General features: G+C 48.4%; 1 protein-coding gene across 1 annotated transcript in view; it reads left to right on the top strand.

Moving 5' to 3' along the window:
* Window positions 1-22,564, top strand: part of ATP10A (ATPase phospholipid transporting 10A (putative)) — a 183,213-nt gene that overhangs the window by 106,449 nt on the left and 54,200 nt on the right. Inside the window, exon 3 of the mRNA XM_055556742.1 lies at window positions 14,811-14,896. Coding sequence (XP_055412717.1) covers window positions 14,811-14,896 — 86 coding nt within the window. The remainder of the gene's footprint in view (window positions 1-14,810; window positions 14,897-22,564) is intronic.

Genomic DNA, 22,564 nt, shown 5'->3' with positions numbered 1-22,564 from the left:
AGCTGTGAAGAGAAGAGAAGTGAAAAGCAAAGGAGAAAAGGAAAAATATAAGCATCTGAATGCAGAGTTCCAAAGAATAGCAAGAACAGATAAGAAAGCCTTCCTCAGTGATCAATGCAAAGAAATAGAGGAAAACGACAGAATGGGAAAGACTAGAGATCTCTTCAAGAAAATTAGAGATACCAAGGGAACATTTCATGCAAAGATGGGCTCGATAAAGGACAGAAATGGTATGGACCTAACAGAAGCAGAAGATATTAAGAAGAGATGACAAGAATACACAGAAGAACTGTACAAAAAAGATCTTCATGACCCAGATAATCTCAATGGTGTGATCACTGACCTAGAGCCAGACATCCTGGAATGTGAAGTCAAGTGGGCCTTAGAAAGCCTCACTACAAACAAAGCTAATGGAGGTGACGGAATTCCAGTTGAGCTATTCCAAATCCTGAAAGATGATGCTGTGAAAGTGCTGCACTCAATATGCCAGCAAATTTGGAAAACTCAGCAGTGGCCACAGGACTGGAAAAGGTCAGTTTTCATTCCAATCCCAAAGAAAGGCAATGCCAAAGAATGCTCAAACTACCACACAGTTGCACTCATCTCACATGCAAGTAAAGTAATGCTCAAAATTCTCCAAGCCAGGCTTCAGCAATACTTGAACCGTGAACTTCCTGATGTTCAAGCTGGTTTTAGAAAAGGCAGAGGAACCAGAGATCAAATTGCCAACATCCGCTGGATCATGGAAAAAGCAAGAGAGTTCCAGAAAAACATCTATTTCTGCTTGATTGACTATGCCAAAGCCTTTGACTGTGTGGATCACAATAAACTGTGGAAAATTCTGAAAGAGATGGGAATACCAGACCACCTGATCTGCCTCTTGAGAAATCTGTTTGCAGGTCAGGAAGCAACAGTTAGAACTGGACATGGAACAACAGACTGGTTCCAAATAGGAAAAGGAGTTCGTCAAGGCTGTATATTGTCACCCTGCTTATTTAACTTCTATGCAGAGTACATCATGAGAAACGCTGGACTGGAAGAAACACAAGCTGGAATCAAGATTGCTGGGAGAAATATCAATAACCTCAGATATGCAGATGACACCACCCTTATGGCAGAAAGTGAAGAGGAACTCAAAAGCCTCTTGATGAAAGTGAAAGTGGAGAGTGAAAAAGTTGCCTTAAAGCTCAAGATTCAGAAAACGAAGATCATGGCATCCAGTTCCATCACTTCATGGGAAATAGATGGGAAACAGTGGAAACAGTGTCAGACCTTATTTCTCTGGGCTCCAAAATCACTGCAGATTGTGACTGCAGCCATGAAATTTAAGGCTGAAATTTAAGGCATGAAACTTACTCCTTGGAAGGAAAGTTATGACCAACCTAGATAGCATATTCAAAAGCAGAGACATTACTTTGCCAATAAAGGTCTGTCTAGTCAAGGCTATGGTTTTTCCTGTGGTCATGTATGGATGTGAGAGTTGGACTGTGAAGAAGGCTGAGCGCCGAAGAATTGATGCTTTTGAACTGTGGTGTTGGAGAAGACTCTTGAGAGTCCCTTGGACTGCAAGGAGATCCAACCAGTCCATTCTGAAGGAGATCAGCCCTGGGATTTCTTTGGAGGGAATAATGCTGAAGCTGAAACTCCAGTACTTTGGCCACCTCATGGGAAGAGCTGACTCATTGGAAAAGACTCTGATGCTGGGAGGGATTGGGGGCAGGAGGAGAAGGGGACGCCAGAGGATGAGATGGCGGGATGGCATCACTGACTCGATGGAGTTGAGTCTGAGTGAACTCTGGGAGTTTGTGATGGACAGGGAGGCCTGGTGTGCTGCGATTCATGGGGTCACAAAGAGTCGGACGCGACTGAGCAACTGAACTGAACTGAATATAAGAAAACTCAAATTTATGGCCAGAGTTGGAGTAGGCAGTATTAGTTGGCAAGGTGAGGGAATCCCACCTAATAATATCAATAGTGACCTGAATATGATTATAATTTTTATTTTTAAATAAATTTTCTTGGGGCCAACCAGTTTGAGCCTTATAGTAGAGAAATTCACAGGAGACCCAGAACTAGACCCAGGTAATTGTATTGATTTCTAAAACTAGCATAGAATCAGGCCTATGATAGAAAAGCATTTGATTTATTGCAAAGGTCCAGGAAGTCAAGAAAACATTGCAAATGATAATATGAATCAGGTCCAGAATCTTGGGCAAATTGTCTACCTCTGATGTCATCTTCTTCCCGTCCTGGTATAGTGCAATTTCTCCTGTTTGAGCATCATTTTAAGGTAAGATCAGGTCAGCTGTCCTCTGTATAGAATAGTCTAGTGTAGGGGCCTTTGGAAGTGGGAATTAATCCAAGGGTCAATTTCCCTTCAATTTTACTGTGCATGAGCCAGTTAAGAGTGTCTGATAAAAAGGTTCTTCCATCCAGGCTGGAGACAGCCCCTTAAATTATGTCTTTTTCCAGTCCTGGTTGCAGGTCATAAGGCATCTGATGTTTATCTAAAGATAGATTACTGAGATAAGCTTCAGAGACAAACTTAGGGTGTTCTTTAAGAATTCAATTAAATTTAACATTAATATCGCATAACAGCAAAGAACTATCCAAGAAATGAGTCTTACTAGATACAAACCTCCATTAACAAACTGGGATTTAACATTTATTGAAACATCTTTTTCTCCTAAAATTACCCTAATTTTTATCAAATATAACCACATTAAGGCTAGTTTGTTTGCCAAATGGGTCTGCTCTCAATAAATTTGGCCTAATGATTTGTATAACCATAATTGATCATAGACTTTTTGCTTTGCTGAAACTTTTGAGTTTCAGACTGAACTTTTAAAATAAAACAAGGCTGGGTAAGTCATGCCAAAGGCTTATCACAGATTTCTCCTATCAAATCGAGGTGAAGTCTTCCCTTTTCAAGGTTTCAAAAATTCCCTGAGATTTCTATACCTGTTAGTGAGATAACCTTCCTAACTCATCTGATAAAAGTTACTGGAAACCTAAGAGTTTCCAATCTCTGGAAGAGTCAGATAGAAAATATAGTTGTTTTAATTTGTTTATAACATATAATATTACCAAATTGCTGGCATAACTAGTTTTAGGGAAAGGTTTTCCCTACTCCTGGAAAACACAGATTCAAACCTATAATTTTTCAGCTAGAAACCATAAAAGTTATAAGCATTTTCACTGGTTTATTCGGTCCTTTTGTTGACTTTTGTGAAGTCATTAAGTTTCCCATTAGACTACCAGGACTCCCATTAGACTATCAGAATGTTAGGAACTCCATATAACTTCTAGGATATCTATGTTTGAAATATTTACCATACATTATAACCTGAGAGGATTTATTACTCATTTGATAATATTTCCCTTATAATATAACCAACCAAAGAAACATGATTAATTTAATATCTCTCTTTGGGATGTTTCAGCGGTCCTCTGAAGAATCCCAAAGTTAGCTAGAGGTCACAGAACTTCCACAGAATTCGATTTAAGAAGTTTTGTCAAAAGAATCAATCAAAAGTGTTTAGAATATTTGGTCAGATTTAGTCAGCGCTGATGAGTGTATCACTTAGCTTGCTGCTATGTCACCATGGGCCTATATCCTGAGGCTCAAGGTCCAGTGAAAGTCAACTCTGCCATCTTGGACCTAGTCGGCTCTGAAGTCGATTCCACCATCTTGGATCTAGTTGGTTCTAACCATTTTTCATATGGCTGTGTCATTCCTAACAAAATCCAGTTATCCAACTAATTGTGATCCAATTTTAGAAAATCCTGATCATGCATAACTCTTTAAGTATTTTTTTCATAACTTCTTCTACTGAAAACACATCTTTAGTTTCCCTGAAGTATTTTCCATAATGAGGGACATTTCTTGTTGACAAATTTGTAACAAAAACTCTTACTTGACCTCTAGTAAACCTAATTACAACAGAAGTATTATTGATGGTTCTAAAGACATGTTTATGTTCACTTCATTTCAATTGCTCTGTCATGTCCAACTCTGTGACCCCATGGACTGCAGCACACCAGGTCTTCCCATCCATCACCAGTTCTCGGAGCTTGCTCATACTCATGTCCATTGAGTCAGTGATGCCATCCAACCATCTATCTCATCCTCTCGTTCCCTTCTCCTCCCACCTTCAATCTTTCCCAGCATCAGGGTCTCTTCCAATGAGTCAGTTCTTCCCATCAGGTGGCCAAAGCATTGGAGTTTCAGCTTCAGCATCAGTCCTTCCAGTGAATATTCAGGACTGATTTCCTTTAGGATGGACTGGTTGTATCTCCGTGCAGTCCAAGGGACTCTCAAGAGTCTCCTCCAACACCACAGTTCAAAAGCATCAATTCTTTGGCGCTCAGCCTTCTTTATGGTCCAACTCTCACATCCATACGTGACTACTGGAAAAACCATAGCCTTGACTAGATGGACCTTTGTCAGCAAAGTGATGTCTCTGCTTTTCAATATGCTGTCTAGGTTGGTCATAACTTTCCTTCCAAGGAGTAAGCGTCTTTTAATTTCATGGCTGCAATCACCATCTGCAGTGATTTTGGAGCCCCAAAAAACTAAAATCTGTCACTGTTTCCACTGTTTCCCCATCGATTTCCCATGAAGTGATGGGACCGGATGCCATGATTTTAGTTTTCTGAATGTTGAGTTTTAAGCCAACTTTTTCACTCTTCTCTTTCACTTTCATGTCTGTGTTACCAGGTATTAATTTAATGATATTGAGTACGGTGCCCTGTCCCTGTCCTTGTTGGTTGTCTATTTTATATATTGTAGTGTGTATATTTTAATCCCAAACTCCTAATTTATCCCATCCTTTCCCCTTTGGTAATTCTAAATTTGTTTTCTGTGTCTGTGAGTCTCTGTTTTGTAAATGAGTTCATTTGTATCTTTTTCTTTTTTTTAGATTTCACATACAAATGATATTATATGGTATTTGTCTTTCTCTGTCTGATTTACTTCACTTAGTATGATAATCTCCAGGTCCATCCATATTGATACAGATGACATTATTCTGTTCTTTTTTATGGCTGAGTAATATTCCATTGTATGTATGACCCCCATCTACTTTATCCATTCATCTGCTGATGGACACTTAGGTTGCTACCGTGTCTTAGCTATTGTATTAATAAATAATGCTGCTATGAACATTGGGGTGCATTGTATATTTTTGAATTATAGCTTTCTCCAGATATATGCCTGTGAGTGGGATTGCTGGATCATCTGGTAACTATTTTTAGCTTGAGGATCATTGTAAGTATGGTAATTTAAAATCCCTGTGAGCCTGATCCTAGTCTTGTTTTTGTTGGTTCTTATTGCATGATACCTTATCTTGTGTTATGATTGGTTATCTCTGAGTATGTGTCTGACATTGTATTTGGAAATTTGTTTTTTATAAATCATTTGAGGACTAGTGTTTTATATATATGTGTGTGTATATATTATGTATATATATTTTGTTTAAGTGAAACTCTGTTTTGTTCATTATCTAGGAGTTCCCGCAATCTGGAATGACCTCAGTCCAATGCTAGGTGTTGATATTTTCTGAGCCACCCAGTTGACTCTAACCTGGGGAGCAGTTTGCACAAAGGCTTGCTCTTTCTTCTGGTTCATTCTCTTTCTCTAGGGATCCATGCCCTTCTATTGGCAAATTCTGTGGTGGCGGAAAAAGAGCCCCCAAGAGATGCCCAAGTCTTAATCCCCTGAACCTGGAAATATGTCGTGTTATATGACAAAGGGAAATTAAAATTGCTAATGGGATTAAATTGGTTAATCAGCTGTCCCTGAGGTGGGGACAGTATTGCTAATTATCCTAAACTATTAAGGCAGGCTCCTCATAATCACAGGAGCCTTTAGAAGTAAAAGAGAAGGCAGGACAGTGAAGTCAGATGCGGCATGAGAGAAGCTGTGCGTATAGGAATAGGGGCAGCCTCCAGAAGCTGAAAGAAGAGCAGCAGCAGCTTTTCTCCTGGAGCCTCTAGAAGGATCACAGCCCTCTGGACTCCTTGGCTTTAGCTCAGTGAGGCTCCTTTCCAACACATGATCTCCAGACCTGGAAGAGAGCACATTTGTTCCAGCAGAAGAAGGAAACTGCCTCAGGCCCTCCACTCACCACCGGTGGCCCTAGCTCCACTTGAGACCAGAGACTCCCCCGAGGAAAAAGAGGCCCCAAAGATCAGTCTCAACTCCCCAGATTTTCATCTTATCTAGATTTGATTCTGCTTCACCTTCTTGTTTAACCTCTGACACCTTTGGGCAGACGTTTTTGATATTTTGGCCTGTGTTTCTGTTTGTTCCAAGCTGGACATTTGGTCCAAATTGCCTGTCTTTCAAGTTGGACTTTTTTTTTTTTTTTCCCATGAATTCCAGTGAGTGTACTGGTCTGGTTGTGCTTTAGAATTCCACATTTCTGCTGCCCTTTTGGTCATTTCCCAGGTTAGTGGAAGGGCTCCTGAGCTGGCCTCTTTATGTCCTCCATCCTGATTTTCTTTAACACCAGCAGTATGACTCTCTCCTAACATGGTTCTGCTTGGGAGCCACCCTCAGGACCCACTTGCTTATAAATGCACCCCAGGCTTCGGTTCCCTGCATGCTGCCCTGTGAGGGGTGAGTGCCTCACATCACCAGTCACCTACGGTGATGAAAGTGGGACAGGAGGCCCGTGGTCAGTGTGGATGAAAGACATCACCTGCCGTACCAGTAAACAAAGGGCTGGTACAACCAGCAAGCCATTACCTGGGGGCTGCAGACCCAGGGGAACCCAGGATGAAAACAGTGCTTGCCCTGCAGCCACCCCCGTGCCCACCCCACGGGTGCCCCCGAGGAAACCTCAGCATGCGAAAGCCCAGGATGCTTAGCTGAGCTGTGTATCTCAGGAACCTTTTCAGTGAGCCCAGACGCTTGTATTTTTCCCATACATAGAAAAGCACTAAATTCCTTAACTTGAGATTTCTGATTTTCTTTTGATGTTGACTCTTTTATTGCAAAAACTACTATGTATCCTGGCCTCCCCACTCCACCTCTTCAGAAAAATTTCCCAGCGTTATCTGAGATACTGTGTCCTAGCCTTAAAGTCTTCAGACTATCTGCCAAATAAACCATAACTCTCAACTTTTGCAGAATGCCAGGCTGGGTGAATCACAAGCTGGAATCATGATTGCCAGGAGAAATATCAACAACCGCAAACATGCAGATAATACCACTGTAATGACAGAAAGTGAAGAAGAACTACAGGGCCTCTTTTTGAGGGTGAAAGAGAGGCATGAAAAAGCTGGCTTGAAACTTAACATTCAAAAAATGAAGATCATGTTATCTTAGTTATCTCATGACAAATAGAAGGGGAAAAAGTGGAAGCAGTGACAGATTTTCCTTGGGGGGCTCTAAAATCACTGCAGACCATGAGTGCAGCCATGAAATTAAAAGACATTTGCTCCTTTAGAAGGAAAGCTATGACAAACATAGACAGCATATTAAAAAACAGAGACATCTCTTTGCTGGCAAAGGTCCATGTAGTCAAAGCTGTGGTTTCCCCAGTAGTCAGGTATGGATGTGAGAGTTGGACCATAAAGAAGGCCAAACACCAAAGAATTGATGCTTTTGGACTGTGGTGTTGGAGAAGAAACTTGAGAGTCCCTTGGACTGCAAGGAGATACAACCAGTCCATCCTAAAGGACACCCGTCCTGAATATTCATTGGAAGGACTGATGCTGAAGCTGAAGCTGCAATATTTTGGTCACCTGATGTGAGGAACTGACTCATTGGAAGAGACCCTGATGCTGGGAAAGACTGAAGGTGGGAGGAGAAGGGGACGAGAGGATGAGATGGTTGGATGGCATCACTGACTCATTGGACATGAATTTGACCAAACTCTGGAAGACAGTGGAAGACAGAGGAGCCTGGTGTGCTGCAGTCCATGGGGTGGCAAATAGTTGGACACGACTTAGCAACTGAACAGCAACAACTCAACATCTACATTGTGCATTTTTTTCAGTCCACGTTGGAAAATGAGACTAGCCTGTCAGCCGGCAGAACAGATCACCTCGGCAGCGCCAATTCAGATGTGTTTCATGTGGTAGCACCATGTTGAATTACATACAGTTTCTTTTAAGAGGGCTGTTTTAAAGAACAACCCTCATTTAGGTTTCGAAGTTGGTTTTCTATAAAAGCAACTCTATCGCTTAACTGTCTGAAGGCATAGCCAGCCCTTAGATACATTTAACACGTTTGATAAAAGACGAAAACGCAGCTCTGCTGGCAGTGACAGCCTACAGTGACTGCATGGAGCGTTTGTGGTGAGAGGGAAAGAAGCGCTCTTGATTTTGAGACTTCAGACTCAAACCCAGCACTCTGAACCTCTGCACTTGGCCTAAAGCTTTGAGGCTTTTTGAATGTGAACGAGCAAGGAGGCCAGGGGACAGAGGGTGAAAGGGGGGAAGAGCGGGGGGGGGGGGGGGGCTGGGGGGGGGGGCTGACTCTTGCACTTTTAAGTCAGATTTAACAAATGAAAGGCTTCCCAAAAGCCTTGATGTCTTTGTCATGAAAGACAAAGGGAGGTTCTCTTGATCTCAGGGCAGGTACTTGTGGCAGGAAAATTTGCAATTAGAAAAAGAAGACAGCAGCCCAGACAGGCCTGGATCAGGTCTTTATCAGCCGGCAAAGACACTGCGCTCAGGGAGCTTCCTGAGAGGCCCGCCGAGGCCCCCCTGATGCCTGTGTGCTGTCATCTGTTTCCCTGGAGACGCTGGGGGTCAGGAGCTGCGGGGGCCTCAGGAAAGCTGCTGCGTGCGGGACTGCCCGCCATCCAGGGTCGCTCACGGGCTGCTGTTCCAGCCTCCCTGTGCACTTACGTATCTGGGACGTGTTCAATGATACGGTCACACTACCGCAATCACAGATTAGCTACTTAAACGTGTTTTGTCATCATTTCTGTTGTTTCTGTTTGTATTGGGCATAAACTCGCAGAGTTACACTGAATATATGAAACAAATTGGAGAGAAGATTCTTTGGTTAGAATCATACATTTAACTTCTCCTGCCCCCAGGACCAGAGTGCCTTTGGTTTCATTCGCATTTTTAGTTGTTTAATAAGAACTGATCCATCAGGGTGATCCTGCTGTGTGCCAGAGGACACTGTGGTAGACAATTTCTTTCTCATTTCAGGCTGATTGAAACTATTGATTTGGCAGTCCAGTCTTTGCAGTAAATAAGTAAATTCATTCATTCATCCCCTCATTCAGTATTGGGCTATCTGCCTTCTCTCGAATGCCTGAAGCGCTGACAGGTACTGAAAATGGAAAGCAAGAGCTGGCATAATTATTCATTCATTTGGGTTAAGTGCTTTGCCTGAATTAATGCAGGTATTATTCACCCATTGTCAAGAAGTAAGCAGCCAGATTATGGGCTATGAAGAAGCCTTTTGATATTGCTTCTAACTGAAATACTTGTAGAAGTATTTCACTTCTCCACATCTATATTCACACTTGTAGAAGAGGGACGGCTTTCCAGAACACAGAGAGGTGCCCCAGGCCTCCTGCCAGCCGCATCTGCCGCAACACCAGGTGTGGGATGTCTGGTAGGCAAGGGGTCCAGGCCTCCAAGGACTCAGCAGGGAGCACTGGGTCTGTTTGGAAGTTTGTGATACGGGAGATCCTTGAAGAAGAAGCATCTGTCATCCCTGGGCCGTGTGTTCCTCAGGCCCTGTGCTGGTCTGGAGGAAACAGAACTGTCCTCAGAGAATCGGAGGGCTCGGGAGGAGCCGGTGTTGGGGGGCACACAAGCTCAGGGCAGCAGCAGTTGCCTGCCCAGCCTTGGCCAGGGGACCGTCGCCTCTTGGAGCGCAGGGGTGGAGTTCAGTAGGGGCACGGAAAGCCACGTGGAATGGCGTGGGCCTCCCCCAGGCCCCCGAGTGTAGGAATGGCTGCTGGGAGGTGTGGGGGCAGCTGGCAGGGTCGCCTGGAGCCGCCCGGGCAGAAGGTGGCTGCTGCGTGGAGGTGTAGACCTTGCCGTGCAGGGCAGCAGCCATATAGAGGGACCGGCCTTTGAAGGCCACCACGGGGCGGTGATGTTGGAGCTCAAGGTGGAGGGGACCCCCTTGTGTGCAGGAGCCTTGTGACAGGACACAGCAAAAGGCATCTTCAGGACAGAGTCCCAGAGGCAGAGAACAGAGGGAGCCTTGTACACGTGCCTGCATCTGGGCTCCGGGCTCCGTGTGCCCTCTCCCCTGAGTGCCCACGTCTGGGCTCTGTGTGCCCTCTCCCCTGTGTGCCCACGTCTGGGCTCCCTTTGCCCTCTCCCCTGTATGTCTGCGTCTGGGCTCCGTGTGCCCTCTTCCCTGTGTGCCCACGTCTGGGCTCCCTGTACCCTCTCCCCTGTGTGCCCGCGTCTGGGCTCCGTGTGCCCTCTTCCCTGTGTGCCCACGTCCGGCTCCTTGTGCCCTCTCCAGAGTGCCCGCGTCTGGGCTCCCTGTGCCCTCTCCCCTGTGTGCCCACATCTGGGCTCCCTGTGCCCTCTCCCCTGTGTGCCTGCGTCTGGGCTCCATGTGCCCTCTCCGCTGTGTGCCTGCGTCTGGGCTCCATGTGCTCTCTCCCCTGTGTGCCCGCGTCTGGGCTCCGTGTGCCCTCTCCCCTGTGTGCCCGCGTCCGACTCCTTGTGCCCTCTCCCCTGTGTGCCCACGTCTGGGCTCCAGGCTCTGGGTGTCCTCTCATCTGCCTCCTTTGGGACCACACTGCCCAGAAACCAGGGCACACATCCTCACTCCAGAAGCTCCAGGGCGAGAGCCAGGCAGGGCTCCTGCTTGGACACGTGCTTATCCCAGCAGCATAGCAATGTAAACTGTTTAAAGAACTTCTTTTGTGATAAAATATTATGTGTCTGCTTCAGTGGACTATAAATGCCCTTTTGCAGACATCACTGCTTCTGTTTTAAGGTGGAAAATGTCGATGTTTGCTTGTATGGAATACTCATTAGTGATTCATTTAATGCATTTAGGAATCTCAGTATGGTTAAGAGAATCTTCCTGATGAAACAGACGTTCATTCAGTGACTGCTCTGGGCACTGCTGAGTCAGACCCTGGCTCCCCTGTGGGGTTGACCTGGAACGTGGCCCCAGAGGTAGCTGGTTGGCCTGAGAGGGCGCCAGGCGTCAGGGACTCGGGAAGGTCTGCAGGGAGGGGGAGGCGCATCCCCTGGGTGAGCTGGGTCACCAGGCTCTCCGATGCCCCAGTTTCTAGGGAATGCAAGCTCAAAGGCAGGGCCCAGGGCTCTCCCCGCATCACTGCCCTGCCTTCCTTTCCACCTAATGAGGTCAAATCACTTGGTCCAAAGAAGCTTGGAAAATGTTTGCGGTAGAAGCTGTGAGCATAAGCTGCTTGCTGGGATGTGGAGACTGTGCGGTGAGTGATGGCAGCACACTTGGCAGAGGTGTGGGTGCGCCGGGCCCCAGCGCGGGGAGTGGGCGGCCGAGGGCTGCAGCGTGACCCCATGCTGACCGTGCTGCTCCTGCAGTGTGCCGCTGCGGTGGGGGGGAAGCACGGTTAGAAGCACCTCTGCAGTCGTGGACCTGTGATTCCACAGGTCTCCAGAGACCTTGAGAGCCGAGTCTAAATGCCAGGAGGCCCGCAGTTCTTAATCAGAAGAACCAGGGGTAGATTCTAGGGCTCCTGATTTTTTTTGCTTCAGTTTTGAGTGAACGGTACTAACTCTGCATCCTAGGGCATTGCTGAAGATGGGAAGGGGGTACATTTAATTGACACATGTTTTTGAAAATATTAAAACTTTAAGGCATGTTTGGCAATTTCTGTCGAACCAATTGTACACTTTCTGGCTTATACATATTCATATATATATCATCTTTATACATATACATATCTACATCATCTTTTCTTATTAGTGCAAGGCAGTCTTGGCAAGGCTGCTGAGCTGGATGTCTGAGACGCTGAGGAGCCTCCCTCAGTCACCCCCCGGCCACATGACCATGGGCATGGTCCTTCATCACCCCACATTAAAAATGGTTTGAAAGTGGACCTCCCTGTGGTGCTGTGAGGGGTGGTGAACAGCGTTTAGCGCAGTGCTCGGCATTTAGTGAGCTGTCAGACACTGCGGCTGTGACTGATGACGATGATGAGGACACCAGTGGTGTGTGTGTAGAGGTGTCCGCGGTGACTTAAGCATGAGGTGCTCTACGTTTGTGCTGAAGTTCTGGGTTTCTGAGCTAGGTGGTACTTGATGATTCATCTCTTTGTTCACAGTCAGGTCTCGGTGTCTGTTTATATTTGCTTTCTTTAAACTTTTTATTGTGGTAAAACATAAATAATACAAAATTTACCATTTTCGTCTTTTTTATTTTTAAGGTAGAGCCTCTTTGTGATGTTGAGCTTTTTGTTTTTGGCCATGCCACGGGCTTGTGGGATCTTAGTCCTCTGACATGCCCCCGTGGTGAGAGTGCAGAGTCCTAACTGGACCTCCAGTGAATTCCCCCATTGTAGCCATTTTTGAATGTGCAGTTCTGTGATATGAAGCACATTCAGTCTTGTGCAGTGACCCCCCCCCCCCAATCCATCTCCAGAACTTTTTCACCTTCCCCATATTAAAAATATGGAGTTAGCATGTGTGGCATAGAATGGTGGACTGGACCTTCTGTCCTTGCTCTGGGGCTGGACCAATAGGAGCTTGGCTGGTGGGTGACTTGGGCACCACCTTGAACACAGTTTGGCAGGAAGTAGATGGGTAAATGATTGGGTGGAGAGAGAAATAAATATATTTCTTACATGGGGGTATTAAGAGATTGCCAGTTAAGTTGGAAACAATCAAGGTAAGTAGAATTTTCTCATCCAAAAGATGTGCTCTGGACATAAACTCTTTTTAAATGGGAAAGTCAAAGATGGGCTCTATATTATATTGGCTTGTTAGGGCTACACAGTGGCCCAAACAACAAATTTATTTTCTCACAGTGGTGGAGGCCACAGAGTCCAAGGTCGAGGTGTCCACAGCGTTGCTGTTTGAAGCTCCTCTCCCTGGTTTGTAGATGGGTGTCTCCTCCCTCTTTCTTTTCAGTCATTCCTCAACGCATGCATGCGTGCGTGTGTGTGTGTGTGTGCGCACGCGTGCACGCATGTGTCCACATGCTGGGAGATTCCCTCTTCTTAGCAGTACACCAGGCAGATCGCATGAGGGATGAGGGCTCATCCTAATGATCCCATTTTACCTTACTTACCTTTGTAAAGAGCCTGTGTCCAAATGCAGCCACCTTCTGGGGTACTGGGGATTAGGACTTCAACATGTGGATTCTGGGGGGTGGGAGTGAGGAGACACAGTTCAACCCAGAACAGTCTCTGTAGATCCCTCCAGGTCTAAAAATCCTCCCCAACAAGCAGATGAAGGCAGGCATCCCGTGGCCTGGGCACACACATTCCCCAGGGCACAGGCTTATTGGTAGAACGTTACAAAGGCAGCTCTGATGCTCCAGAGACAGAATGTTCTAGTCTCTGAGCCACGCACATTACATTTTTCTTCGAGAGAAAGAATCATAAACAGAGACAGAGTATTTTAAGTCTGCCCTCCCTGTCTGCCAAGAATAACCCTGGTGTGCTGGGGAGCTCACCCCCTTCAGGGCCGTCCTGGGCATTGCATCGGCAAAGGTCTGCTCTGGAAAAGGCAACCTCCTGGCTTCAGGAGGATCCACAAGGCCTGAAATAAACACACTCCTCCAAGCATAGCCGTACTCTGGAGCAGAGCCAGAGGGCATTTCAGTCCACGGAGAGAGGCGCCCATAGCTAATGAAACTTCAAGAAGAGTCTTTAAAGCGGCGCTTTCTTTTCAGCTATGGAATCAAGGTACTACTATGTAGTGAGTTCTTGGAATGTCCATGACACCCTGGAAAACAGTCAGGCTGACTTTTGAGTCATTACCTTCACAGCTATCTTCTCTGCCAAGTGGGGGGCACTGTTGTGCTGGAGTAACTGTTACCTGGGAGGGGGGTCACCAGTGTTTCTACCATTCCTCTGATGTTTAACCACTTACCCTTTTTTGTGATGCTAGGCTTGCGTGAGCCAAGACAGATCTTTTTTTTTTTTTTTTTAAGCACGTGGTGACACTTGATGGATAAAAGAGAATGGCCAGTCTGATCCAAGCAAGCTGGTTTTAAAACTCTGTAGATGGGCCTCAGTAGTTTACACGGGAGGTGTGTCCCAGCGTCTCTCGTTTGCTGCCTGCCACCCACCCTTCTTGCCCGTTCCCTCTCCACACGCGTCTCTCCATAGGAGCCAGGCCTCGCTTCATCTCTCGCTGCCAGACTCTTAAGTGAAGGGCTTCCTTTGTGGTGAGCTTTCACTTTTTCATCAAGCAGAAGGATAAAGAAATTATTGGCTTACACACTGATTATTTAAATGTTTGCCCCCAGATATCTGTGAAGAATGTTTAGAGCATGTTGAGGAAATGATATTTTTATTCTAAGCTCCTATTTTTCAGATGGAAGCTGCTTCTCCGAATCTGTGTAGAAAGTTGGAAGGTGCTGATCAGGAAACTCAACTCATCCCTGCCCTCTTCTACCTTATATGCTTAATTTCCATTAAAGCTGCAGTGCTCTGGGCTCACTGGCAGCTGTCGTTCACTATAGAAACAAAAGGCACAGGCCAAGCACTGTGTGTGTGTGTGTGCGTGCGGCGGTGCGTGCACAGGTTACAAACGCAGAGTCCTTCATGGAATGCTGCCGCTGTGGGTGGGAGACCAAGAAGCAAGTGACTTTTAGATGGACAAGGCTGACCCCAGATCTCTCTAATGTGTACGTGGTATTATTTTAGGTCTCCGAATTCAATCCTTTGACGTTCACCAGCATAATCGAGTGTGAGAAGCCCAACAACGACCTGACTAGGTTCCGTGGGTGCATGTGAGTATCGGACCTCTGCCTGGGCTTACCCTTCTGTTTGACACACGATATGAGTGTGTATAGTCGACCCTTGAGCAGCTTGCGGTGTGGGGTGCCAACCCCTGCCAGTGTCCATGGTGGATTGATCCCAGGACCTGCCAGGGAACCAAAACCATGGATTTTTAAGTCCCATAGTCTGCCCTCTGGATCTGCACTTGCGCGTCTGTGGATTTAGCCAAGCTTGGATGGTGTAATACTGTGTTTACCGAAAAAACCCTGCAAATACGTGGAGCCACACAGCTCAAACCCATGTTGTTGGGCGGCCCACGGTGTATAGTATAACACAGTGTGTGTCTGTGTGTGAGTGCAGCCTTTCAGGACTATTGCCCTTTCCCTGAGCTCACGGGGCTGCTTGACAGGAGTCTGTTGGCTGTGGACGCTGGTCAGATCCCCTCCGTCCAGCAGCCTGGGAAGGTGGGGGGGTGAGAAACACGGTGACTGCACATGACCCCATAAGTGGAAGCACAGACGCCAGGCAGAAGGAGCCTGCCTGGAAGGTCATGCCTTTGTTCATACTCTCAGCCATTGAACAAGTATCTGCTGAGCACCTACTATGTGCTAGGCCCTTTTTAAGGCTCTGGGGATAATGCAGTGAACTGAATACAAAGAAATGCCTTCCATCTTGTTTATTTCACTGTAGTCAGGGGAACACAGAGACATAAGCAAAATTAAAAGTCCTCAAGCATGTTGAATAAATAGTCCAGCTCCTTGCTCCAAAACAGAGACACAAGAAAGGTAGATGAATGACATGGCATCAGCTACTTGGTGGTCTTTGTTGAAGCTGGGCTGGGGGCTGTCCAGGGGAAGTAAGGGCCACCCTTGTGCTTCTGTGAATGGTTGGAAATTCCTGTAATTGTGTTAATAGTTGTGCAGGCTGTGTACAGGCGGCGTGAGGAAAAGGGAGGTGGGAGAGAACAGGGGGTCACATGGACTTGTGGAGCTGCCACTGGTGGCGGTGCCCCGCCGGGGGGCAGCTGTGTGGACCCAAGCCGGGGGCCGCAGGTGTGATGCGGGGATCTGGGGCCTCCCGCAGCATCCAGTTCTGTGGGGCCAGCTGCTCAGGATGCTGCTTAGAGGCTGAGGTGCAGCGTGGCCGCCACAGACACGTAGGCGGGGCTGGAGCTCTGCTCCTGGAGGGGCTCCACTGCAAGAGCTTTTGGCATGAGTTCGAGGCTTCTGCTTTGCTGACATGTCCCGCATCATTGCCTGTGTGCATGCAGTGGGCTCCCCATCTTGTTGGGGGCAATGGAAAAGTCAGGGAGTGAAAAGTGGGCACCATAAAGGGCAGGAGATGTTCACGCCTGCTGAAACTGCCTGTGCTTGCCTGTTCTTCCCTGAGGATCAACCAGAACTTGGAAGTGTTAGATCACCCCTTAAAGCAACTGGTTAAAGGAGGGTAAAACTGTTAAGAAAAACCCTAAAATGTCAGCTGTAAAATTTAGGGGCAGATACTCAGGCCTCCGTCTGAAAGCGGTCATCTGTGGGTTTCCCAGCCCCTGTATGCACCGCCCACCCCCAGCCCCAGACTTTGTACACGTCACACCATTCTTGGCACCACCCCAAAATCTCCAGGGCCTGGCGGGCAGAACAGAGCAGACCCTGAATTGAAGGAGGTGGGGGCAGCCTCTAGGGAGAACATTCTGAGGGTATTCTTGCTGATGGGTAACTTTTGGTGACAACTCTGACCTCCTTCTCCAGGCTGTATTGTGGCCGGTGCCCTCCTGCTGTGTGGGGCATCAGGCGCCCTGTGGTCAGACCACCCCCCACACAATTGTTGTCTGCCCCAGGCTGGGACTAGAGCTGGAGGGGCTTCAGCCCCTAGTCAACAGCTCTCGGTTCTGCCCTTGGGAGCTCCCTCTGTGTTTGTTGGTTGTTGCTCGGTTGCTCAGTCATGTCTGAGTCTCTGCAACGTCATGGACTGCAGCACACCAGGCTTCCCTGTCCTTCACCATCTCCAGGAGCTTGCTCAAACTCATTGAGTCAGTGATTCCAGCCAACCATCTCATCCTCTGTTGTCCCCTTCTCCTGCCTTTAGTCTTTCCCAGCATCAGGATCTTTTTCCAATGAGTCAGTTCTTTGCATTAGGCGGCCAAAGTATTAGAGCTTCAGCTTCAGCATCAGTCCTTCCAATGGATATTCAGAGTTTATTTCCTTTAAGATGGACTGGTTTTATCTCCTTGCCATCCAAGGGACCCTTAAGAGTCTTCTCCAACATCATTTCAAAAACATCAATTCTTGGGCACTTAGCCTTTTTAATGGTCCAACTCTCACATCCATACATGACTCCTGGAAAAACCACAGCTTTGACTGTGTGTACTTTTGCTGGCAAAGTATCTCTGCTTTTTAATACCTCTGTGTTAAACAGGGATATTAACTACATCTGGCTTTTACTGAGGCTGGCAGACTCTGGAGCCCATGCTTTCCAGCAAGACAGTGCCGGTGAACTACTCTACTTTATTCATCTGTATAATGGGGAGAATCCAGGAGGCCCTCGTGTCATGGGTGCAAAGCTTTGTCAATTTAGTATGTGGAAAGCTTTCAGAAGGGGGTGGTGCTTAATAAACATTGGCCACTATTATGGTCATTGCTTCTGGGTTAATGCTGTCGTACAATAGAGCAGGGAGAGCCCAGTTAGCAGGGAAGCTGAGGGGAGAACTCAAATACTCCCTGGGAAGGAAGATCCAGTGGACGAGCAGGCCGGCAGCAGGGCTTGTCTCCTGTGTGAGGATCAGGGAAGAGACTGGGGGAGGAGAGATGAGAGTTGGGATTCCCTGCACGTGAGGAGCTGGCGAGTTCAACTGGTGGAATGACCCAGCTGATAGAAAAAATGCATGTGATAGGAGTTCGGGGAGTAGGAGCTGGATTTACGGGTTTGAGGAGCCTCTGTCTGTAGATTGTGTTTGAAGATAGACAGCAGACCAGCGTGGGTCAAGGTCAGACGGCACGAGAGGAAGGGTACAGACGGCGGTTCCCACAGCCCAGAGCAGGGGCTGGAGATGCCCATTCAAGGGCAGTGTGGTGGGAGAAGCACAGGACCCCGGCTCCCAAGGAAGGCGGCCATGCGCGGACTCTGTGGGAGCCCGGAAGGGAGGGCCCTGCTGTGGGGGCTGATGACGAGACGGAGGAGGACTTCTGTTTCAACCACTCTTTCTAGAAATGGGTCTCGAAAAGGAAGGGCCGAGCCGGGAATGAAAGCCTCAAAAAAAGAAGAGGGACACTTGGTAGGGAGATCTGCAGGGGCTGGAGATCTCCAGGGGCCCTCCACGGGTGGGGACTGCAGTGACCCAGGACGGGGTGTCCTGCGGCCCTCGCCCACCTGCAGCCCGAGCACCGCCTCCAGCAGGCACTCCCGTGTCCTCCTCGCTGGCGCCGCCCGGTTACGTGGCAAAGACAGCACCCCTCAGGGACCTCTCCCCCTCTGGTCCAGCCCTGTTACCCTGTCATGCTTTTTCTCACTTTTCCCAACAGGCCGTCCTGCCCGCGGCTTCCACCAGAGCCTGGCCTGCTCAGGTCCTGAGTACCTAGACTGTCCCTGCAGCTGCGCCTTGCTCTCTCTACTGGGCAGTATTTGGGATTTGCTACAAGGAAGACAGGGTGCAGATGGGACCCTCTCATGGACAGGCCTGTCCAGCCAGGGCTCTGGGGCTGGCTGTTGGCAGCGGTGTGTTGAAAATGCCTCCCTCTGTGACTAAGGCGGAGGTCTGCAGGAAGAGTGCTGGGGAGCGGGAGGCAGCTGAGCAGGGCCTCGGAGAGGGGCCTGGGCCCAGGTCCTGAGTCCTCCTCCAGGTCCTGAGTCCTCCTCCAGATCCTGAGCCCTCCGCCAAGCAGAAGGGAGGGAGAGGGCCTCCGCCCGCCTCTGGTCCTGACGCTCAGGCTTGGGGCTGCCCTGGGCTGGATGGAGAGCTGCGGCTTAGCCTCAGGTCCAGAGCAACTGCGGAGCCAGTTCCCTGGTTTGCTGGCTCTCGTTGTCTGCCCCTGGCGGCCTGCCTTCAGCCGGCCTCAGCTGCCGCCAGGTAACCCCACTCAGGCCACCAGGCAGGCCAGTGGGTTTCACTCTTAATCCAAATGTGAAACCTTAGCTGTTTGCAGCTGGAGAACTAACCTTGCTTAAGATTGTACCAAGACGTCTCCAGACAGAGTCCCAGCTCATCCCCTTCCCCTTAGGAAAGTTATCCTGTGTTTCTGAACCTTGGCTTCCAGCAAATTCTGGACAGAACAGTGGCTGACAATGGAGTGAAAGACCCGATGTGAATCGGAGCACTTCTTGCCAGAGGGTGGGGTCAGCCGTGCTGTGTGGTCCCATTGGTGTGAAATGCCTGCAGTAGAAACATCTTTAGAGGCAAAAAGGGGATTTGTGGTTTGCCAGGGTTGGACGTGGGGGAGGAATGGCTTTTATAACTCTATTTTTTAGTTTTGGCTGTGCTGGGTCTCACTGCCATGCAGGCCTCCTTTCAGTTTTGGAGGAGGGGAGCTTCTCTCTCGCTGCGCCGTGTGGACACCTCCCTGCAGTGCCTTCTCCTGTCGCAGAGCACAGGCTGTAGAGCACTCAGGCTCGTAGCTGCGACACAGGGGTTTAGTTGTTCTGTGGCATGTGGCATCTTCCTGGGTCGGGGATCACACCTGTGTCTTCTGCATTGGCAGGCAGGTGTTCTTTACCGCTGAGCCACCAGGGAAGTCCCTGCTCATTGACCTGAATGCAGTCCCTTTAGCTGTGAATGCGTGCTCAGTTGCTCAGTCTTGTCTGACACTTTGCAACCTCATGACTGTAAGCCGTCAAGCTTCTCTGTCCATGGGATTGTCCAGGCAAGAATACTGGAGTGGGCTGCCATTTTTTTCTCCCAGGGATCTTCCCGACCCAGGGACCAAACCCACTTCTCACGCATCTCCTGCACTGCAAGTGGATTCTTACTACCGTGACAGCTGGGAAGCCCCGTCCCTTTAGTGAAGCACTTGCGAAATCCTCAGAGAGAGGAGCTGGAAAGACCACCACTGCCCACCTCTTCCACTGTCCTGGGCCCTGGCAGCCCAGAGAGTTGCTGTGAATGTAGACTCTGGCCATGAGGGCACCCCGCTCCTCTCGCCCAACAGCTCCAGGGCAGAGTGATGGTGGCCTTTGAAGCCACTGGTTAACCATTTTCACTTACTCCTAAAGAATGAATAAAACAGAGAGGTTAGTTGGTTTTGTCTTCTGATTCAAGGTTCTGTTTCCAGCTGTAAAGCTGGGCCCTGTTTCTTGTACTAAGTCCTCCGTGAAGCGGGTTCTGGGGTCCCTGCCTGCAGGCCACAGAGCCTGCGTGACCACGGGGGACCTCGGGATACTGGCCGCCACCCAGGAGCTCTTCTGCGTGGCTCAGATTAAACGTTAAAGGATGTGACCCTTTGCTCGGGCTGACATGGACATGACATGACATGCTCGGGCAGCTTAAACCACAGAAACATACTGTCTCACGGTTCTGGAGGCTGGAAGCCTGAGATCCGAGTGTCGGCGGGACTGGCGTCTCCTGAGTTCCCTCTCTGGAGCGTGCAGACGCCCACCTTCCCCCTGTGTCCCCACACCGCCTTCACCTCTGTGTTTGTCTGACTCTGCGTCCGAATCGCCTCCTCTTATAGAGACAGCAGGACTGTTGGGGTGGGGCCCACCCATATGCCCCCATTTTAACTTAATCGTCTCTTTAAAGACCTGACTCCAAGTGCAGTATTCTGAGATACTGGGGTTAGGACATGAACAAACGAATTCTGGGGGAGAGCACACGTCAGCCCATAAAAAGAGCTGCTGAGGGCAGTGTGCTGAGCTCACGTTGTCGTGTGCATCTTCCCAGTGTCAGCCCTGAGCCTGCAAGACCCTGCCGCCCTCTGCAGGGACCTTCCCCCTCCAGAGACCGAGACAGCCCTTTTGCTACCAAGCACCTGCCAAGTGACGCCATCCTCCAGCCTTTCTCCCCCTCTGACGCAGGGTCATCGCTCAGACCACACCTCATCGTCAGAGTGTGTGGCCGGGAGCTGTAAACAGGCTGCTGAACCCGCCGAGATCAGTTCTGGTCTGACATGGTCTCATTAGAAGGCACAGCAGTTGCTAAAAGGTGTAGGTTATGTCAAAGGAAGCTTAATGGAATAAATGCCTTTTTCTTGTTTCTGTTGAGTTCATCTCTTGTTCTGAATAAACTTAACTGGTTTGGTTTAGATGACATGTCCTTGGCTGCTGTTCTGAGGAGTGGTTTCCGTGCCTGGCTGTTGCAGAGAGAACTGTGGTGGTGGAGCTGGGTTTGATGTGTGACGTCTCCCACGTGCGGGTCTCTTGACACCTTAGCTGGCACTGAGGTCTCAAGTCTTGAATCTCTTTTTAAAGTGAAACTTTGCTCTGTTCTGGAATTGCCACAAGGAGGGTATTACACAGGGTTGGTTGCCCATGGGTCTGCACATTATTTTGCATGACTTCTGCAGAAACTGATGCTGTGATGGTAAATACCAGGTTTGCAGGAAATGTGTCCCACAGCATGTGCTTTGGCCTTATCTTTATTGTGTAGCTTCTTTTCTTCACTGTGAAATATTTTGATTTCCCTGGTTGTGAAGAACGTGGATGGTGTTTGACACGTCCCTCATGCAGGTGACCAGGGACTGAAGTGGCAGGAAGTGCTGTTTGCACCAGGAAAAGACCTTATGGGCTCCTTTACACCTTGTTCCTCTCCAGACCAGCTCTGTTCCTGGTCAGTGGGCACTGTGCTAGGAGCTGTGGGAGGGATGGTACTTGCAGGGGTCCTTGATTGACCTCAGAGAAGGAGGCGGGGCTGGGGTGGGCAGGAGGGCTGGAGAGGCCTGTCCACCTAGGCTGTGAGCGGGTGGCTTCCTGGAAGGCAGGGGCTACTGCCTGATTGATGGAGGTCAGGCTGCTCCCCTGCTCGAGTTCTGGAAGCCTCTAGGGCCTCCCCTTGTGACCCATTCATCAGGCTCCTGGGACCCACTCCATGCTAGTGAGGCCCTAGCATAGGACAGTCTTGGCTAACAGGGCTGAGGGTGTGCCTGCCATTAATGGGTCAAGAAGATGAATTTAAAAAGCAGTTGCTTGAACTTTGTATAGTCTCTGAATCTAAATAACTCGTGCTCTGTCGCTCAGCATGTCCTACTCTTTGAGACTCTATGGACTGTAGCCCACCAGGGTCCTCCATTCATGGGATTCTTCAGGCAGGAATATTGGAGAGGGTTGCCATTTTCTCCTCCTGGGGATCTTCCCAACCCAGGGATCAAACGCACATCTCAGGTGTCTCCTTGCATTGGCAGATGGATTCTTTACCACTGAGCCACCTGGGAAGCCCAATAAGCCAAATTAAAAAATTGTCTCATGAAATTTATCACATCAAATTTAACATGTTGATGTTTCTAATGACTTTTTATAAGAAGAACAGAATGTAGACACTATTGTTGAAACCAGTGTGATCCCTTTTTCTAGAGAAATATTTGTACTTTGTGACAGCATGAGGTGTACTTGAAAGGTTGTTGTTGAATCACGCGAATACACCAGGATTCTTGGCCCCCGGAGGAGAAGAATTCAATCCGGGGCCAGAGACGAGGCTTGATCGCTCAGAGCTTTTGTGTAATAAAGTTTTATTAAAGTATAAAGGAGATAGAGAAAGC

The sequence above is a fragment of the Bubalus kerabau genome, chromosome 19 (assembly GCF_029407905.1).
Source record: "Bubalus kerabau isolate K-KA32 ecotype Philippines breed swamp buffalo chromosome 19, PCC_UOA_SB_1v2, whole genome shotgun sequence".
NCBI classification, from domain to species: domain Eukaryota; kingdom Metazoa; phylum Chordata; class Mammalia; order Artiodactyla; family Bovidae; genus Bubalus; species Bubalus kerabau.
The sequence above is the reverse complement of the archived record's forward strand: the minus strand, read 5'-3'. Positions and strand labels throughout refer to the sequence as shown.